The sequence below is a fragment of the Amblyomma maculatum genome, chromosome 9 (assembly GCF_055883805.1).
Source record: "Amblyomma maculatum isolate TAMU_Amacu chromosome 9, ASM5588380v1, whole genome shotgun sequence".
NCBI classification, from domain to species: Eukaryota; Metazoa; Arthropoda; class Arachnida; order Ixodida; family Ixodidae; genus Amblyomma; species Amblyomma maculatum.
The window spans coordinates 70,225,243-70,245,528 of record NC_139352.1 but is presented as its reverse complement, the minus strand read 5'-3'; the positions used below and the strand labels follow the sequence as shown (position 1 = coordinate 70,245,528).

Here is a 20,286-nt window from a genome sequence, read left to right as displayed (position 1 = left end):
ACGTCGAATCTACCAAAATAATCCGCCACTGTTGGCTGGTGCTAGTGTCTGTTACAAATGGCTGTGGCATGGCGCCAGCTAGCCAAAGTTTGTTTGCTTAATTGATCGAGTAGACATTCGCTTAATGCAGGCTATTTTTATCGGTCCATTAATTCTATAGATCATATTGGCTTCGAAACTTCGTTGATTAACTCTACAATTTGGAAGCCATATACCGACCACCTTCAGCCTTCAGCAATACTCCGTTCAGGCGTCTTTCGGTAGGCTTCAGGCCATCTTTGTCAATAAAGAATGCTGGATGTTTGGACTCGAGTTCCTTCTTTTCTCGTGACCTCGATAGAGGCACAGAAAAAAAGTGTTTGGCCCTTCTGACCGCGATTATCCCTATGAATAAGTAGTTGGCCTTTGCTGGGGTACAGCTTTGGTCGCGAATGCAGTTAGATGACCTGAAACTTGAAAGCGATTCTAACAGTCCTTAAAATGGTGGCGGTTTGAAGAAAGCTTTGCTGGTCAAGGACGTGACCGTGACATAGTCGTACGCCTAGCACTGAGAAACACAAAAAGACGTGCCTGCATGGGAGTCACAATATTGCTTGACGGAGTCATTTTGATTTACGTCCTATAATCTGCCGCGGATGGAGTATACAATGGGAATACAGCTGAGCATGAAAGTAATTTCGTGGCATAATGATTTTTAATTTCTTTCCGCGCAGCACATCGGCCCGGCCCACAACTACCGCAACAGCGGCATGGCCAAGCAGGCGGTGCGCGACGCCGGCTACGAGATTGCGCTCGGCATGATGCCCCGTTCCATCGGACCTCTCACCTTCGTCTTCACCGGGTCCGGAAACGTCTCGCAGGTACGCGCACGTCTTCCTCTCTTCTCTTCCGTTTGGTGTGGGCGATCCACTGATGGGAAGCTTTGAGCGAGGGAGACCTTCAAGGTCGCGGCAATGGAAGAGAACGGCGCTAGAGCGAACGAGGAAAGGCAAGGATCCTCAACATAGGACGACGAGAGGGTTGGCGGTAAATTGTAACCGAGCAGCTCAGAAGATGTAGTGGAGCGACTCCTTGTATTGTGCAATAGCACGTGAGCCCCATTGTGGAAAAACGCCGGCGTTGGCTTTCGGTGTTAAGCTCTTGCCACGCGTCACGTGGCATGCTTTGGTACAAGGAACAGCCACCTTTGACCTGCCACGACTGGCAGGTGACAGGGGAAAGATAACTTCCCGTCTCCGTTTCCAGTGACAGAGACCAAAATGATGGCTTCCACGAGAAGATTAAAAATTTGAATCAAATTATAAGATCTTTATGGTGATGCAGTGTGTGTGTGTGTGGGGGGGGGGGGGGGGAGTGTTCTCATTTCTTCTTATGCTGCTGCTTCGTTTCTTTATCGCACACCTGCTTCTTCACGCACCTGGCAAACTTCATATTCCTACCGGTACATGTCACCGCTGCCAATCTGGCTCGCCTCCTAGTACTTTCCCATTCAAAATGCCCTCGAAACATTCGTGTCGTCTGAAATTGTAAGAATAGTTTACTCAAGGCTAATATTCCACTATACAAAGTTAGCAGTGACTATTAGCATCCGCCGTTACCGCCGTTGCGATGCAGCTCAACGGTTACTAACTACGCATAACCTCCCCTTTCAAGATGGCCTCGACACCTTCGGTCGTCCAGACCCAGCTATGGTGTCCTTGAGGTTCGCAAATATCCATGGAGGAGTCGAGCGCTTTCGCTTTGTATGTTTAGGTTTAGCCGTGTTAAACCATTCCTTTTTTTTGGCCAACGCACAATAAGGGGTGGTTGAGGTCAAGACCGGCCCGGGCAGCATGCAGCGGCCCTCAATGATGACGTCCTCAATGATGACGTCGCTACTGTACGGGTAGGTATCGCTGCTAGTCGACGACATAAAGCTAACAGATGAAACCGAAGGCTTCATAGAAGTGGAAGTTCCAGACTTCGGCATGGAAAGTTGGACACCGTCTTCATCTTCAAATAGTACGGCATGTTTGAGAATGCGAAGTTTATGCAGCCACACATTTATGGTGGTTCCCGAAATCGAAAGGATGATCGGTCAATAACTACATTTTCGCAGTCCACACGGGTTATTCCTATATTTGCTGAACTTTTGGATCTACATGATCGGCACAAAGGCATCGCTAGCCCTACATTACTGATAAATTTGCGAGCCTTGCACAGCCTTGCAAGCAGTTCGTACAGCTTAAAGTACAGGAGCGCTGTTTTTTCTTTAACGTCCTTCCTAGTATTGCGATAAAGCTGGGTTATAAGCTACAACCATAGGCAGTGTTCAGTTTCATATTGTGTATGACAACAATTTTTTTTTTTCAGGGTGCGCAAGATATTTTCGAGTCTCTTCCCTGCGAATGGGTGGATCCTAAAGACCTGCCTGAAGTTAGTGAACAGGGAGGTAAGTGGTAACTGACAATTTTTCAAATGTCTTCGCCGCAGCTTTAATGCCAGTGTACGTCCCATAGCATTAAAGCCTGTCAAATCTTTCTTTTTTTTTTCAGCCATTAGCAAGGTCTACGGCGCGGTGGTTAGCCGGGACGACCACTACCGAAGAATCGAGGACGACCACTTCGACCCCGAAGAGTGTGACCAGTATCCAGAGCGCTACTATTCCACATTTTCCAAGGACGTGAGTTGCAGCTGAAACTATATCAAAACAATATATGCTACTATACTATATTATTAATGTGGGTCATCCAAATGTCACTTTATTATAAGTGTATCTGCAACAGTTAAATCTGTTGCCAAATGCCGAATTAAATAGAACATGCACCGACGAACAAACAAAAAGCATTTTCGCACATTGCTTTCACGCTACCATTGCTACGTGCATTTATTCTTGGTGCAGTGATATTTTGCTGCGAGTGCGTGCTTTTGGCGGTTACTGCAGCTGCTCAGCTAGAGAAACGTGGGTGTAATGCTCCAATGCAGAGGCGTGCTCTCTCATATGAACGTCCGCGTGTCGAACACTTCGTTCATGAAGTTCTGAATGAGCTGCTGGAAGCCAACGAACGTTAGGCCGAACGCCAGCGACACGGGAAGCGCCGGCAGCGCGGACTGCGTGACGGCCAGAAGGAACAGCGTTACGCAGATGCCCACAAGGACGCCGACGAAACAGGCGCACACGATGGTCCAGTCGCCGAATGTCGACACCTTTCCCACGAGGACGCTGTAGAACACGAAGTCCCCCAGCCCCATCTTGATTCCCGGACTCTCCTGTGTGTCCGACATGCTGTCAGAGTTCGAGTCGTAGTCTTTTTCCGGCTTCTCGGGCACCGGTTTCTTCACCTCGGCTGCCACACCTTGACCAGGGGGTGATCCGACAGCCTGTGCAGGTGGAGAAAGTTGCTCCAAGGGGGGCTCCAACTCAAGATCAGGAGGTGCAGCTCCTGATGGCCTTCTGTCGATCTCTTCCGGATCTTCAAGGACGCCGGACTGCCGCCGGTTTGAGGGGCGCTGTTCAACCTCTCTGCGAGCAGGGGAAGGTTCCAAGGGTTTGCGATCTCGCTTGGCCATACCTGGAAACATTCCCACGACGATGGTCGCGAATACTAGTCCCGGCTGCAGACCCTCTTTTCTCTCCCTGGCCGTCTCCACGAGGATCCTGAGAGGTCCGATGACGGCGAGCACTGCGACCAGGTCCCAGATGGGGATGAGACAGAGCACGACCCATACGGTCCAGGCGGGTAAAAACTTGATCAGGATAAGCGCCATGAAGGATGATTCGATGACCAGATAAAACTGCTGGACTAAGAGCGGTCCTTTCGACAGGATCACAATCAGGCCGAGCACCATGAAGTTGTAGATGAAGAAGCCCACGGAGAAGATGTCTACGGGCAGGTTGTAGGTGTGGAATATTATGTCGATGTAGGTGATGGGCGACATGACGAGTATTAGGGCGCAGGCAAAAGTTATCCAGGCGGCGATGATGCTGTAGAAACGGTAGTAGTACAAGGATACCATGAACACAGTCATTATCATGATCATTCCCAAAAGCAGGAAGGCGTTGCCAGCGGCGTTTGTGGCTCGGGTGAACGAGACTTCCTCATCGGTGTCCGGAAGCGGGGTGTAAGGCAGCGTTTCGCCTCGACTTTCCACAAAGAGTGGATTCAAGTTTACCGTGGCGATGACTAGTGTCATGCAGCAGCTAACGGCCGTCAGGATCCGAACCACGTGCGTCAACGCCTCGTCCAGCACTTCCCAGAGAATCTGTGCAGGCACCCTCGACCGTTCTTGCGCCATGTTCGCTGCTTCTCGCGGCGCGTTTTGCCTGCACATCTTCTTCCTCGTCTCATGTTGTTGCTTTCTTGCTACGCTTGTCACGCACTGTTTCGCATTTTCTACCGCTGCTGGAAGCAAATCTCGCTGGTACCGCGTTGGTACAGTGACATTGAGACGTTTGTGCACGGACTAACTGAAAGTGTTCTGATGGCGTTCTGTATGCATAAACCGCCAAACACCGAACGCGAGTATAACGTCTTTGGAAGCGGCTCTCTCCTACAAGAAGACACCGACTCTTCTAATTCTGTCGTCGGTGTTATTTTTTTCCCGGCTCCGCAGATCGCTCCATACGCATCAGTGATCGTCAACGGCATTTACTGGGCGGTCAATTCGCCCAAGCTGCTGACCATTCCGGACGCCAAGCGGCTGCTGCAGCCCACCAACACCCCGTGGCTGCCCAGCAGTGCGGGCGCTCCATCGCTGCCGCACCGGCTGCTTGCAATCTGTGACATCAGCGCCGATCCTGGCGGCTCCATCGAGTTTATGAACGAGTGCACCACCATAGACGCACCTTTCTGCCTCTACGACGCTGACCAGCATAAGAACACTGAGAGGTGAGGATACGTACGGCCGCCACCATGCTGAAACTGAGTCTGTAACGATGGGGCTGCTTAGTCAGTGGGGCTGGTCTTTGGAGGGTGATGAACCATTTCCAATTATCCAATCTACCTACACCTTCTCTTCGGTCCTCATCGGAGAGGAATGTTTTGGCGATGTGGTGGCTCTTAATAGTGCACAGATCATTTGCCTTGCAGAAAGCTGCTATCCTAAAATCACTTTCGGGGCTGCACACTCACTCACCATTTCTGCTGCCGGACGGCTTCAGTTCGTTCTTTGCCGAATGGTTCGAGTTCTATACCAACGAGTTCGTGGGAGCGCTGCTGAAACCCGATTTTCTTGCATTCATACAATAACGCAGTTTTCTTTGCATATGGTGACGTGATTTCTCTACCGAACTAAATCCCCGCTTTGTCGAAATCACTTAGGCTCCTTGTTAAATTGAGAATTTACTATTCGCTATGAGTAGAACCTTGTTCCACTTAAGTGTTCTCAGTCAAGGTACTACCGAAAGCAGCTTATACATTTCGCTTCTTTTTCTTTTTCAGACGACGTAAAAGTTGGTGAGCACATAGCTCGAGCAGCGTAGTGAGCATCGTAGAGTAGCGATGTTTAGAAGCAGAAGTGCTATCACGATCGCTTCTTCATAAAGTGTCACAATTTAGTCGCTTCGTGCGTTTGCTAGAGCTGCGCAAGCCGGGGAGACAAATTATCAGTTCTGCTTGCTGTCTTAATTACTTGAACCATTCGTGATTGGCTGGCTGCTCAGCCGTCGTATATATAGGTCTGCTATCCCGACTGACCAATCTATACCAACGGCAGCTACTGTAGCAGCTTAGAGCGCTGTGCTCCCACTCCACTGACGTCAGCTGTGGTTTTCTCTTTAGCGCTAGCGGAATAGTATAGGGGTCTGCATGGTGCACCCACGGCTTGAAAACCACATTTCATAGCTCATAGACAACATAGTTGGACTGCGTGTAGTTTCCGAAGCGGCAGAACCTGAATACTTGCTTGTTGATAAAGTAATATCATGCACGTTGTTGGAACTGGCGCAATCATTCAGATAGTAGTGTTTATCCAGATGGCTCTCTTAAACCGTGATAGAAAGAACAATTTCTCTTTTCCTTTTTGAATTCCTCACCAGCTTCGCAGGCCCGGGCGTCCTCGTCTGCTCCATCGACAACATGCCGACGCAGCTCCCTCTAGAAGCCACCGACTACTTCGGAAAGCTGCTGATGCCTTACATTTACGACATCGTAAGCACTGCCGAGGGTCTCCAATTTACGATGCGTACTAACCCGAGACCGGTATGCGCATTGTGCGCTTGTTAAGTTTCTTTTCACTACTTGAACAGTGCGCTTTCACGTCAACAGGTTGTGTACATAAAAGGCATAATGAATAATTTCGCGTCATCACCATTATGAAAAAGTTCGAAACGCCGACCTATGCATATTTTATTCTTCCTGGTCGCCGGCATATGATGCACTTGGTGCGGGCTTTATAACAGCAGTTAAAAGGGAGGATCCGCATTAACCTATAGCAATTCCTCGGTGACAATCTATCTATTCGGACAGTTTCCATATGTACCTTGCTCCGACGGAGTTGGCTCTATTTACCACCAGCCTTCTGCCGGTACTTTCTTTACCCGCGAGGTGGCAGCCATCTTGTTCTGTCGGCGATATAGAAATGAGTTTTTTTCGGGTGGTTTACGAGTAGCGCGGTCACAACATAAGCACTATACGAGATGAGAGGTATTTATGACGAGACAAACTTTCCTTCGCAACAGCGCTTACAATAGTAATACGTTTTTGCAGATTGACTCGGACGCAAGCAAGCCCCTCTCTCAGCACCGAATGTCGTCAGTCGTCGAAGGGGTACGAGTCGTTCCTTCGTATTCGTGGACAGCAAACCGGGATGCGCTCGCACAATCCTTAGTCGACGTCTTTTCTTTTATTTCGCGCAGGCTGTCATTGCCAGCAACGGAAAGTTAACGCCCGGCTACGAGTACATCGAGGACTTGCGCAACACGTCCAGGTCAGTGCACGGTTTCAGGCACTGTGGTGCTGCGCGAACACTTTCAAGGAAAAAAAACGCCAGAAATCGTGCGTTGCAAATAGAAAGTATATTTGTTGGAATAAACTCACAGCCGCGAAGAAGTTCCTCAAGATTTGGTAGACGTGTACAAAAGTTGCCGTCGCAGCTGATGAATCCAAATAGCAGTTTAATTTTATGTAAAGAGTAAAAAATACAACAAAAACATCTGTGTTAGCTGATCGTAAATTTGCATACTACGCACTCTTTTCGAAGTTTGCGGAACCTGGCGCAGCAGCTCTCAGATAGTTGCGCAATATTATCAACGCGCTATAGTTCTCGTGAAATAGTCTCTGAATGATCTTTCGTTCGAAACTGGCAGCTAATTATATGCTGTAATTATACGCTAATTATATTACGCTGTAGTTGCGTCTTCAGAGCCGCGGCGGAAGCTCTATATGCGTACACAAGCGCAAATTCGGTACATTATCAGCTTATCAAATGTTTATCATTACAGATCTCTAAGCACTGGTTCATTTTACGAGATTTCGCTCAAGGCACTGTCTAGCCACACGCTTATCTTGCGCGGTTTGTGACAGCAGCAGACGGGCGTTCTTATCTCTCCTAGCAGCTCGTGTTTGAGAAAGACCGTTCTCCCTCCCCCCAGGTCAATGATGAAAGCGCAGAGTGCAACGGCAGCGAAGATGAAGAAGGTGCTTGTGCTCGGAGCGGGCTACGTGTCGGCGCCCCTGGTCGAGTACCTGACGAGGGACGACTCTGTGCACGTCGTTGTCGGTACGAGACACGTCCAACTTAATTGCCGAAGTGTTACTGCACTGCATGCGGTTGCAGAACCAGTACTGCTGTTCTCGTGCGTTTAAGATCCTCAGAGCGGAAACTAGGCGGAACGCTTTGGGTGCTAGATCGCCGTTGTTTCGCTCATGAACACGTGGTCACTTCAGTGGAGCTAGTCTGCCGCATCACGTGTCCTTTGCGAGGGTGCCTTGTAGTAGTAGGGTCTTGTAGTAGAAGCTGCCTGTAGCACTTCTATCCGAGTTCAGCAAATATACGCTCGACTAATGGTTTATTGGCGCTTCTGTTCGTAATCTGATCACCATTCGCTTAGTTAAAGTCCAGTCTACCAGTCTTCCAAGACCTAGCCAAGAAGTCTTCAAAGTGCATAGACACAGAAAGGGGTGAAATAATACATGGTCAAGCTTTCGGGCTATTTCAAAAACGTTGACAGACAGCAATGGGAGGCAGTCTTGTCTTGTGAGCTGCAGTTGATTCAATGCTGGATCCGTACTGACTATAGGCCAGCTGTATTATTACTGCGAAAGCATTACTTCGCAATGTTCAGATTTCTGTCCTCAGACCGCGTCAGCAAAATCGTGTCCGCAGCAGTTGTAATTGAGAAGCGGTAGAGATTAGTGAGTGGCGTCAATCGATAGAGGGTGACATCAAGTTGTGTCTGAAAAAAAATAATTACGCCGATAAGTTAATTAGGTAATTAGAGGCAAAAAATGTAAAAGTAAAGGTGAAAATGGTCTCATTAGCCAATGGCTTGGCGCCACATTTCAACGTATCAATTACTAAAATAATTAAATCAGTCAAGGTGACGTCGAGGACGTGACGTCACGCAACCTGAAGTCGAGCCAAAAAGGGCATAGAAAGGGATTGGCGCGCAATTTTAAAGTACCAAGGACTAAAGTAGTTAATTAAGGCAGCCAATTAGGGTGACGTCAAGGATGTGACGTCACGCAACTGGAAGTAGAGCCGAAAAATGGCATAGGAAGGGACTGGTGTGCAATTTGAAAGTACCAAAGACTAAACTGGGTAAAAAAGAAGTGATTTAAGCAACTAGAAGCAACCAACAGCAGCATCCGTGCTTTCGCATTACTCCAATGCAGGTTCTGCAGTGCTCTAGTTTTTGTACGTGCTGGCCACAACCTTCCACAACCGGTCCTTAGGTGCGCACAACTGCGCATGATAGTGCATCATGTCCAAGCCTAATTCTATCAAGCTGTTCAATGAGTCTACCTTTTTAATAGATTGAGCATAGCGTACAAGCAAAAATAGCGCGCAAGAAAACGCACTCCGGCTAACCGGCGCGTGTCCAATCACTGGCCATCAGCCAGTGCCGTTTGGGGCTATGCTTTTTGTGCAAGTAAACTGGTACCGGTACCCAGAGTTACAGACACAACGGGAACTTTCATAAATGTACGTGTGGTAATAATCTAGCACTGTATTAGTGCATGTCAGTGACTGACGTGACCATCGAAATGACTGCAGTCGAGGTAGTTGCAGTTTCGTACTTATGATGCTGAGCACAGTGCTTCTTTCGGTGCACAAAAGGGTGAACTAAATAATTGGTACTCGCGAATTTCGTGCGCAGCAACTGATTTCAAAACTGCGGACTATTGTTCGGAAAGCGCGGTACTTCTGGTTCTGTTCCTTTGGAACTTCCAGAGACCTCTAACGCTCCAGGGACACAGCTGCGTGTTCCAAAGCAAGCAGACTGTTCTTCCTGGAACGACATCGATCTATCCGGCAAGCTGTCTGAGCGAATCAACACCTGTTCCTGCTGCAACGTCGTTGCCTTCTTGTCCGCCCACAGGGACGGCGTTCCAGAAGGAGGGAGAGGCGTTGGCCATCAAGACGCCCAATACCGACTCCGTGGTGGTGGACGTGACGAAGACCCCGGACGCCCTCCAGAACCTCATTAAGGACGCCGATTTAGTGGTCAGGTACACCGCATCCGCCCAGGCTGCCTGCGGCTACCGAAACGCGCGCTGTTGTCTTTCACACGAACGGCCGTTGTATGTGCTGGTCCTAAGACGGGTAGCTGAAAACGAATCCGGTTCGCGTTCAAGGAGTGATGACGTCAATATCTTAACTAATTACATTCCTGGAGACTTGGCCGCCGTAGTTCGTTTGGGTTGAGGACGAGAATGCAGCGGTGAATACCGTTCAATGGAGGCCCAGCCGTTGGCCTCGGCTGGTTCTTATGACATCGCGGTAAATCTTCAAGCTTGAAATCGCACGTGACCTGCAAGTGCCTCCCGGGCAAGGTGGGTGGGGTGTGGTAGGGTGGCATATATCTGAGGCGTCATGAATCGATCGACGCTATTGACTGGATAGCTTCCTGTGAGGGGCATTGTCGCTGCTTTCTTGACCTGTACCCGACTGTACGCTATTCTTGGCGGCTCATGGCAGTTCTTCAAAATTTTCTCAATCTCTTTCATCTTCCTTTCTTTCCCTTGTGTTTTCGGTACCTGTGGTTTGACCAAAACGGTTGGATGCTGTCGGTTGACATTGTGACTTGAGAGTAATTTGGTTACAAGCCCGGCACCAAAGTCGCACAACTTTGACGTTTATCTCAAATCCTTTCAACAGCTTGCTGCCTTACCCACTGCATCCTTCGATCGCCCAGCAGTGCATCCGGCATAGGACGCACATGCTGACTGCCAGCTACCTCACAGCGGAGATGAAGGAACTGCACAGCGCGTAAGTGTGGTCATCTCATGTCTCGGGTATGAACGTCATGCCTCAGAAGCTATGCACTCCAGTCGAAATAAAAGGGAATTAAATTATCGTATTTATTCAGGGCTGCCGAGGCAGGTATTACCGTGATGAATGAGGTCGGTCTGGACCCTGGCATCGACCACCTATTAGCCATGGAGTGCTTCGACGAAGTGCGAAGGAAGGGTGGAAAGGTCAGTAACGCACACCGCAGGTCCACAGCAGGCCGTGGCCACTTCAAGCAAGGCTTAGTTAAACTCGCCTCTTCCTCTTTTTCTCCGCAGATTATGTCGTTTGTGTCCTACTGCGGTGGACTGCCTGCACCGGAACATGCGAACAACCCACTTCGCTACAAGATTAGGTATGCATTGTGAACCTCTTTTAGAGGACTCTACATCGCTAAAACAGATACTTGGTGTACCTTTTGAGAAGTTCCACACCACCTACAGTTCGAATTTGAACAGTTGTCGTGTCAACTGCTGGGAGACGAGTCTCCTTCTCTGCAGAGCTTCTATACACCACAACTTATTCAGCGGTGGAAATAAACTGCACGAAGTGGCTAGGCGAAACGACTGTGCCTTGGTCGGCATGCACACTTTGCATCCGACCAAGTTCGCGTCGACGCATTATAATGAAATGCCCTGACGACACTGAATATTTACTTCTCTCTGCCCAGCTGGAATCCGCGAAGCGCCTTCGTCAACTGCATGGGTCCTGCACGGTACCTCGAGAACGGAAAGGTAAGCAGTAGAAGTTAGCCGTTTGGAATGTGCGGGTGACCTTAAAACGCTAGTTATTGGTCACCTTCGAAAGCCCGTGACCTTAATTCTACGACACATTATGGATTTGCAGTTGTGTAAGCCTCTGAGCCCCAGTGCACGCATGCGATTTGCTTTCAAAGAAAAAACAAGCTTTAGAAATCGTCAGTTCCGGGCTTTTCAGGCGCTTTCGGAAGGCTTTGAACCATTCAAGCTAACTTCTGCAGATGAAATCCAAACGTGCCGAAACAAAGAACGTAGCTAAAGACAAAATTTTCAGAACTGAAGCATCATGCATGTAACTCTTCTGGCAGTATTAAGCAGGTACAAATTAAGCAAGAGAGGAAATATGGCATGGCTACTAAGCAGTCAGGCGGCGAACGTGTCGCAGTGCGTTCTCATTCTACTCTGTGCTTTGGAGGTCATTAACCTTTCAAGGACCGAAACTTGTCCTTCGCCACTGGCTGCCATCGCTGGTTCACATATTTAGCATACGAGCTATGATAAGGCGCAAAACGCTATATAGTCCTCTTACGGGCTCTTCACCTGTGCGTTGTTCTCCACAGGAGGTAGAAATACCCGCTGGAAGCCTGTTGGACAACGCCAGAGCAGTACCCTTCCTACCGGGTTTCAACCTGGAGGGCTACCCGAACCGGGACTCCCTGATCTACAAGACAACCTACGGGATCAATAACGCCAACACAGTGCTTCGCGGCACGCTCAGGTTCAAGGTGACAGCGTGGAACCTGCCTCCTTTAATATGACTGCGACTGTCGTAAACTGTGCTGCGGTTGAGCAGCCGAATGCGCATTGGTTGTGGTGGTGCGCATTAGTTCCCTCGTAGGCAGAGTGCTGCGGTCGCAAACAGAAGGAAGACCCTCAGTGAAGCCAACATTCTCGACTGTGCATCTTGCACTAGAATGCAACATAGGAGGTGTGCTTTATGATGCGACTCCAGGCGCATTTTAGTGTCACAATTCTACGTTCAGCTCTATGGTCCAGTTCGTGTTGCGCGTATCAACAGAGGAGATAAAAAAAGCCAGAGCGGTGCGTTGGTATATAGCATGTTCAATTATCAATGCGGAAACTGTGCGAAATTCTTGTATATTCACGAGGGTCAGTGACTGCGCTCGAAGCAGACCCGCGCCCAGATCTCTCGAGGAAGCGACGCAGTACGAAACCGTTTGCTCGCTATTTGTTGTTTGCAGGGATTCTCGAGCGCCATGAAAGGACTGCAACTTCTCGGGCTGTTGGGCAGCGAGCCCCACCCTAGCCTGCACCCCAGAGGACCAGAAATCACCTGGGTAAGCATCACACACCTGGTGGTCCACTTGCAGTAAATGGCTACACGAGCAGCGCAACTCCTTTCTAGCAAAAGTGAACCTTGCGCGACCACAGACACGTTGGTCGGTTCAGACATGTCTTTGTATGCAGTGTCGGTCGTTCAAGTTCCGAAGGCCAGGAAAGCAAGCGAATTTCTTCCTCGGCGTCTAAGAATGGCTTCTGTATTTCACTTCACTGTAAACAAACCACAGTCGCTGCAGGGACGCTTACAGGGGCCTCTTCTGTAAAAATCGAGCACTCGCACTTCAGAAGTTTTTTTTATTATTATTGCGCAATTTGCTGTGGAGCACGTGCTGCATGTGCCACGTGCTACACGTGGCAAAGTTTCCACACCGGTATTCCCTAAACCCTGCTGATTTTGTTGCAGCGCCAGTTCACGACGACACTGCTGGGCCAGCGGGACGATCTCCTCGCGTCCAACGTCAAGAATCTCGTCTACGAAAGGGTGGACAAGTGCGAGTTCAGAACGAAAGCCATCGAAGAGTACGTGAGGTGTCTGTGTTGCCTTCTTTTTTTACAGTTAGACGTCCTACTTGGCATCTGTAAACGTCCAATCCAACGAGGAACCCAATCCCTTCCGAAACTTACGACTTATACGGCGGGAACAGTATACTGGAGACTGCCGCTTACCGCGGCCGTCTACCGCTACCGCGCACCGTCAGCACAGCACGCGCTGATTGGTCCCCGCGTGCGGCGTCCGCTGAAATTGACAGGAAAATGGCGCCATCTGTCGCCATCGGGGTGATTTGCGCATGCGTAATGACGCTCGCGCGGTAGGCGGTAGCGGTAACGCTAAACTAAAAGCCATGCCACACGGAACAGAAGCAGAACCCCGTGGGATCTCCAGTTTTGACAGTCTGCACAAACGCTTTTTAATGGATAAAAGTGGCTGGACTGCGGGGAAGGTGGCGACATCTGCTGCTAATCGCGGAGGAACGTGCTGTTCCTTTATACTTCATCTCTCGAGCTGTTTGCACCACTGTGGGACCCACAGTTCCTTCGTCCAATCAAAAGTGCTGGAGCACTTTTGATTGGAGCAAAAGTGCTGAACATTGCTCAGTTACTTGAGGGACTGCTTTATGCGATAGCATATATACAGCCAGTGTGATGGAAGAGGCTTGGTTTGGTTTATAGGTTTAACGTCCCTAAGCCGTAACTGAGAGCTGACAAACGTGTCGGAAAAAATGCGAATGCGATTTCATGTGAAACTGTAACATAACCGTTCTTTGTGCAGCGTTTAGGGTGGTGTCACATCATTTTGCCTCCCATTTAGCGTCCATCTGCTAGTCAGGTTGGAAGATAGTTTGAGATAGGGAATCGAAGTGACGACGTACCTCCAGTTGTATGCCGTTAAGTGCAGGTTCCCACCGAGAAGTAAGACAGATACCGCTCGAGCCTGCTCCTTTCCCGTAAAACCAAACTAAAGACATTTAACAATGCCAAATTGTCAAGCAACAGCATACCAAATAGTGCTTTTTCAGGTCTCAATTTGTTTAAGCGGTGTTAAAAAAAGACTGATTTTACCTAAGAGCGTATACACCTCGTTCCCCCGAAAGGACGCAGTTGCCGTGACACCTTGCACAGCGCCAACTGTCTCCAAACGTACCGGAAAAACGTTATCGCGTCAAACCCACGGGGCCTCAGTAATTAAACACATTTGTCTCCATTTCCCTTCTGGAAATACAACGAATGTCACATTTACTAGTTCAAATAGCACAGTAAATAAGCACGACCACAGCACTAAGTAAGGTTTGCGTCTCGCGCTTCCATTCGCAGGCATGGAGTCCGCCAAATCGGCTGACGTCTTATGTGCAGCTGCTACTTATATTTTTCTCATTCCCAATAATGGAGCCACCAGCCGTGGGATGACTGGCGCGGAGGAACGCAAGCTCAAATCTCCGTAGGTTCTACAGCGCTGCAAAACAGTTGTGAGATGAAGTATAGTGTTTCATTTAGCCGCGCCCTTGGCTCCAGATTAATTATTCTCATAGTCCCTTGGATAAGGAACACGGCCAATGGTGGCACGCTTAATCGCGTACGACATGACACTGCTTGATATCGCAGCTTTTGTCGCAAGCACCTATTTCGAAATCTAGCCAGGAAAACTTCAAAGTACTTTAAAGCAGGCATATCTACGACACAGCCGTGGGCCAATGCTAACATAAAATGGCCTTCGCCAGAACACTGATACATAGACCAGACAACGGGCTGACAAGAGGTACAAAAGGAGTGAAGAAGGGAAAGTTAATCGAAATAGCCACTTTAACAGTGGATGCGATACCGCTATTGCATGAATTAAGCTATGAGTGAACATCCTGAATGCTTCTGCATCTTTCAGTCTGGGCCTTCTCGACGATATTCCGGTTGAGAAGAAAAACACTCCGTTGGACACACTGATCTTCCACTTGTCCAACAAGCTTGCCTACGGTAAGCGAATAAAGGCTGATGGTGAGAATTAAAAAAAAAATGAAAAATGGCTTCTCTCAGGGCGGGTGTATAACAACTGTGTTGTATTGCAGAACCTGGTGAGCGGGACCTAGTCATCATGAGGCACGACATCGGCATTCAGTGGCACGACGAAAAGAAGGCAAGTCACAAGACTGCAGTAAATTCGCTGGCGCTGCTGATTAGACACATGATTAGAGCTTGCGCCGAGTGCAGGAATTGGGCCTCCTACAGCTTTGCACATAGCATGTGTGCCACACTGCCTCCAACGCACACGGATACGCGAAGGTTGCTGGGTTAACTAAGACAGTGATGGAAATGAAAACTGGCTCCTTGCGAAAGCTTTTGAGTGAAGCAAAAAAAGAATTGTAAAAAAGTGTAAGAGTAAAAAGTGTAGAGGCAATTTCGTTTTGCAGCAGGAAAGACCGCGGTCTGTAGACTTTCGTGGCAGTAAAATTGCGCCCTGTAGCAAAATATTGCCTCTTTCAGGATATAAAAAGGCAGTGGCAAAATTTTGCCCCTTGAATGCAGCAGGCTTTGATTTTCGTTGCACTCTTAAAGGGAGCCATGAAGAAGAAAAAGAAAATATTTGGTGAGCAGTGTTATCTTTACACAGAACGAGTAGTAAGTATATAGATCTTAAAAAAACATGCAGCCAAGGGGATAATGTTTGAAGCTAAACTATTTCTTCTCTTTTAATGGCCCTCAAAGGGCACGGAGCGATGCATCTTTGGCGAAGCGAACGAGAAGCGACAGCACACAACGCGAGCGTTAAATCCCTTAGATCTCCTGGCAGCCCTAAAAGAACTGGTAGCGGAATTCCACTCAAAGGCTGCTTTCTTGGCGAGATGTAGCTCGCTTAGTACTCGCGTATCGGTTTCACCGTACTCTGCACATCACCAATGTTTTACTGACTCGAGCCTTTAGCTTTATTTGGCAGTGCGGTGAAATACGTGTGAAAATCCCCCCCCCCCCCCTTTTTTTTTTTTTCACGGTAGTGGCGGTCGTAAACGCTTGAGGCATTCTTTCACAAGAACATTGAGCAGCTTCGGTTTTTCAAACGATGCTTCGCGCGCTTGAACGTGGCGTGAACTTTATTGCTGGTGCTGATGGAACGCCGTTACTGTAGTGTCGGGAGCGCAGACAATCGAAATCGCGGAAACCGAAACTATACCGAGCGAGCGAGAAAGAGCGAACTGCGCTCTTTGGGATACACCTGCGCTATTCGGCTCTGTGATCTCTACTATAGTGAACTAGAATACCTTCTAGAACAACTAGAATAGTGAAAGTAATCTAGTTCACTATAGTCTCTATATTTCAGACTTTCCTTGTCCGAGTTGGCTTGAAAGAACGCTTAGATACGCAAACTGCGCAGGGCGAAAGTGGTCACCGCGAATACACCGCTTGTTGTGGCTGTAGGAAGAACGTTCCTGTGCCGTAGTTACAGTAAGAAAAGAATTGCGCCCTTATAGGTGCATTTCCATGTCTACAACTCACCTCTTGAATGTTCCTGTGCCGTAGGTAATAGTAAAAAAGATATTGTGCCCTTCTAGGTGAATTTCCATGTCTCCAACTCACACCCACTAGAATGTTCCAAAAAGGGTGCATTGGGGTACTTATTTCTGCACTCTTTTAATGAGTGCAATCATGCTTGCTGCACCCGTGCATCAGTACATCAATTCACCTTTTCTGGAGGGTGTGAGTTAGACTCGGAAAGGGTGCGATTTTGTTTAGTGTATGTCCGTTCAGCTACAGGCCGTTTCTGTGCACGCCGCATATCGGCGACCGAAATGGGCTGCGGGAACACTGGTGCCTGTCCATGTTATTCGTTACCGTGATGGTTGGCTGCGTAGTGGTACGACGCAATGACGCCACGCATGGTGCTTGCACTTGTTTTCTTAAGCACGAGCGCGGAGCCGTGGTTTTCGTAATGTTTAACGAATTTATTTCATGCAGTGCCTACACCGATCGACCGCGCGATGAAAGCGCATGTTCGATTTATGCGAAACGTGCGAGATCATGTGCGTCAAGCTAGGGCCGTATTCCGAGCTTGCGGCGTTGTCGAAAGTGTGGGAAGTTGCGGCAATTAAACTGACACTTGGTTCCGATGTCTCCACCAATCAGAGGACTCGAGGACAGGGAGACAGCGGCACTCTCGATAACTCTGAATGCGGCCCCTAGTGAGCGCCGTGCATAAATGGCGCAATCTTTGACGGCGAGTTGTGTGGAGCAGGCAAGGTCAATGTACAATGGAGCAGGGGCAAGCCGGGATTTTTCTCTTTTGTTACTTTTGGTACTTGCACGAAAATGCGCAGTGCAACTCAAATTGAACATCAGATTCTATTGAGGAAATATTCGAAATTGCAAATATTTCCGTACACCCCAGTCGAAAAGAACTACAGAAATGTGTCAAAAATACGACAAAATATCCTGTAGTTCTGTCATAACCATCAAATTTTTCTGTAGTTTTTCTGTAATATATTTCTGTAGTTTGTAGTTCTGTAGCACTTTTCTGTTGTAACTACAGAAATTTCTGATGTTAATGCAGAATGTTCTGTTGTCACAACAGGTTTCCCGTCAAAAAACCGCACAGAAATTCTGTCGTAACACCAGAAAAGTTTCTGTATTTTTTTCCGATTGGGACATAATTTCTGCATCTGACACTGGAAGGAGCGCACTACCGCCATTTAAATTCGCCTGCCTTAGTTACGATTACGTCGAGGAACGTAAATATCAGGGCGAACTGGTTTGTATTAAATGAATATTGGCTCGCTGTGAGGGAACGTGATCATGTTGGAACAATTATGCAAGAGAGTTGAGAAGCCGTTCTGTAAAATGGCCTACCGGCATCGCCGGTCGTTAAAGCTTCGAACTTTGATACCTGGAGTGTGCTGATATACCTTGTGCATGCTGCTTTGTAGGAGATGAGGCACATCGACATGGTTACCTATGGCGACCCCAACGGCTACTCGGCCATGGCCAAAACCGTCGGCTATCCGGCTGCCATTGCTGCCAAGATGGTCTTGCAGGGTGAGTGCTGCTTGGCGATGTGCATAGCAACATCTACCCGCTCCTTTAACTCACAAACTGCGCTTCACGAAACGTTTTGCTGATAGCACTGGTCAAATGGGAGCCTCCGAAATACAGCGATGCAGCAGCTGATAAATCATTTCAGAAACACATACTGATGGAATGCGAACACACAAATCGCGATCAACCTTTAGTTTTAACCACGGTAGGATTCCACCGCAGCAGAGAAGTTGTATGAGGAGCATTGAACACTTCCTTTTATTGAAGTCATAAAAACACTGCCACGGAAAAGGGTGAAAAAAAAAGCACTCTGTGATAACCGCGAACAGCGCTATCCTAGCCCCCCATGTAGCCCCCCCCCCCCCCCCCCCCCCTCCTTACTATCATGCCATCTGTCGGCGAGAGGAACAGTGCGGGACCGGTGGAACCCGCCCGCACTGTAGCCAAGGCGCGTTGTTTCTTCACCGCTTGTATTCTTCCAACGTGGCCTGCATAAAATAGAAATCTACATTTAGCTGCGAAGCAATTTTAGGCTCTGACTGAAACACCGACTGTGTGCGCTCCAACCATCCTCGTTTCGAACTATTTAATAAAAACGGAACGATTAAATGAGCAGAATGATGTATAACCAACAGAACCCGCCGCGGCCTTTTTCGGTGACAGTGTACCGTGATTTTTCATCCTTGTTCGCGCAACGACCTGAATTCTTAATATACTAACAGAAATGAACAGTCTCATAAAACCGATTCATAGAGATATATTCGCGGACAATGTGATCCTAGTGGCGAAACATTCCGAAATTTCGTTTGTCGTAATGCAGAAGCAGTTAAATTTTACGCGTCTTATTGTACGCGCGATTTCACTGCTACTGCGTTTTCCGCGATCATTATCATCATCAGCCTGATTATACCCACTGCAGGGCGAAGGCCTCTCCTATATTTCTCCACTTAACCCGGTTCTGTGCTAGCTGCATCCACTTGACCCCTGCGAACTTCTTAATCTCATCCGTCCACTTAACTTTCTGCCCCTCCCTGCTACGCTTTCCTTCCCTTGGAATCCAGTTTGTTACCCTCAGCGACCATCGGTTATCCTCGCTTCGCACTACATGTCCTGACCATGTCCATTTCTTAATTTCTACTAGAACGTCGGTAACTTGAGTTATTTCTCTGACCCACTCTGCACGCTTTCTATCTCTTAATGTTACCCTACCATTTTTCGTTCCATAGCCCTCTGGGTTGTCCTCAACTTAAGTAGAACTCTCTTGGTTAGCCTCCACGTTTCAGCCCCATAGGTTAGTACAGGCAAGGTGCAACTGAGCGATACCGGTAAGCTGCTAGTCATAATCTGCGAGTGCTTGCCAAATGCGCTCCATCCCAATCGTATTCTTGTCATTTCCTTTTCGTGGTCCGGATCTGCGGTTACTACCTGTCCTAAGTAGACATATTCGCCTACTACTTCCAGTATTTCGCTACCTAATGTAAACTGCTGTTCCTTCCCGAGGCTGTTGAACATTACCTTAGTCTTCTTCATATTGATTTTCAAGCCTACCTTTCTACTTTTTTGTCTAGGTCATCAATCATTATTTGCAGTTCATCCCCCGAGTTGCTTAGCAAGACAATGTCATCAGAAAATTGCAGATTACTGAGGTATTCTCCATCTACCCTTATCCCTAACTGCTCCCATTCCAAGTCTCTGAATACTTCCTCTAAACAAGCTGTGAATAGTACTGGGGAGATTGTGTCTCCTTGCCTAACACCTTTCTTTATGGGAATTTTGTTACTTTCTTTATGCAGAACTATGGTTGCTGTGCAGCCACTATATATATCTTCCAGCACTTTCACGTACGGCTCGTCTACCCCTTGATTTCGCAATGTCTGCATCACCGCCGAGGTTTCAACTGAGTCAAATGCTTTTTCGTAATCAATGAATGCTATGTATAAGGGCTGGTTATATTCCGAGCATTTTTCTACCACCTGATTGATGGTATGGATATGATCGATAGTAGAGTACCGTTTCCGAAACCCTGCTTGATCCTTTGCTTGATTACAGTCTAAGGTTGTCCTGATTCTATTAGCGATTACCTTAGTAAATACCTTATACGTAACAGTCAATAAAGGTCCTTAGAGTCCCCTTTCTTGTGAATGAGGATAATGTTTGCATTATTCCATGGTTCCGGTACCGTCGATGACACCAGGCACTGCGTATACACGGTGGCCAGTTTTTCTAGCACGATATCCCCCCCGTCCTTCAGCAAATCTGTAGTTATCTGATCCTCTCCAGCTGA

The 20,286-nt window shown here is 48.2% G+C and overlaps 1 protein-coding gene across 3 annotated transcripts in view; it reads left to right on the top strand.

Moving 5' to 3' along the window:
- The window catches only part of LKRSDH (lysine ketoglutarate reductase/saccharopine dehydrogenase), a 68,514-nt gene that overhangs the window by 46,247 nt on the left and 1,981 nt on the right, over positions 1 to 20,286 (top strand). For all 3 annotated transcript variants that reach the window (XM_084578971.1, XM_084578970.1, XM_084578972.1), the window contains 19 exons: positions 714 to 860; positions 2,353 to 2,431; positions 2,535 to 2,662; positions 4,594 to 4,868; positions 6,017 to 6,128; positions 6,687 to 6,746; positions 6,836 to 6,906; positions 7,571 to 7,698; positions 9,521 to 9,650; positions 10,300 to 10,410; positions 10,511 to 10,619; positions 10,710 to 10,786; positions 11,102 to 11,165; positions 11,750 to 11,914; positions 12,392 to 12,487; positions 12,895 to 13,010; positions 14,866 to 14,954; positions 15,047 to 15,114; positions 17,894 to 18,002. In XM_084578971.1, coding sequence (XP_084435097.1) covers positions 714 to 860; positions 2,353 to 2,431; positions 2,535 to 2,662; positions 4,594 to 4,868; positions 6,017 to 6,128; positions 6,687 to 6,746; positions 6,836 to 6,906; positions 7,571 to 7,698; positions 9,521 to 9,650; positions 10,300 to 10,410; positions 10,511 to 10,619; positions 10,710 to 10,786; positions 11,102 to 11,165; positions 11,750 to 11,914; positions 12,392 to 12,487; positions 12,895 to 13,010; positions 14,866 to 14,954; positions 15,047 to 15,114; positions 17,894 to 18,002 — 2,134 coding nt within the window. The remainder of the gene's footprint in view (positions 1 to 713; positions 861 to 2,352; positions 2,432 to 2,534; positions 2,663 to 4,593; positions 4,869 to 6,016; positions 6,129 to 6,686; positions 6,747 to 6,835; positions 6,907 to 7,570; positions 7,699 to 9,520; positions 9,651 to 10,299; positions 10,411 to 10,510; positions 10,620 to 10,709; positions 10,787 to 11,101; positions 11,166 to 11,749; positions 11,915 to 12,391; positions 12,488 to 12,894; positions 13,011 to 14,865; positions 14,955 to 15,046; positions 15,115 to 17,893; positions 18,003 to 20,286) is intronic.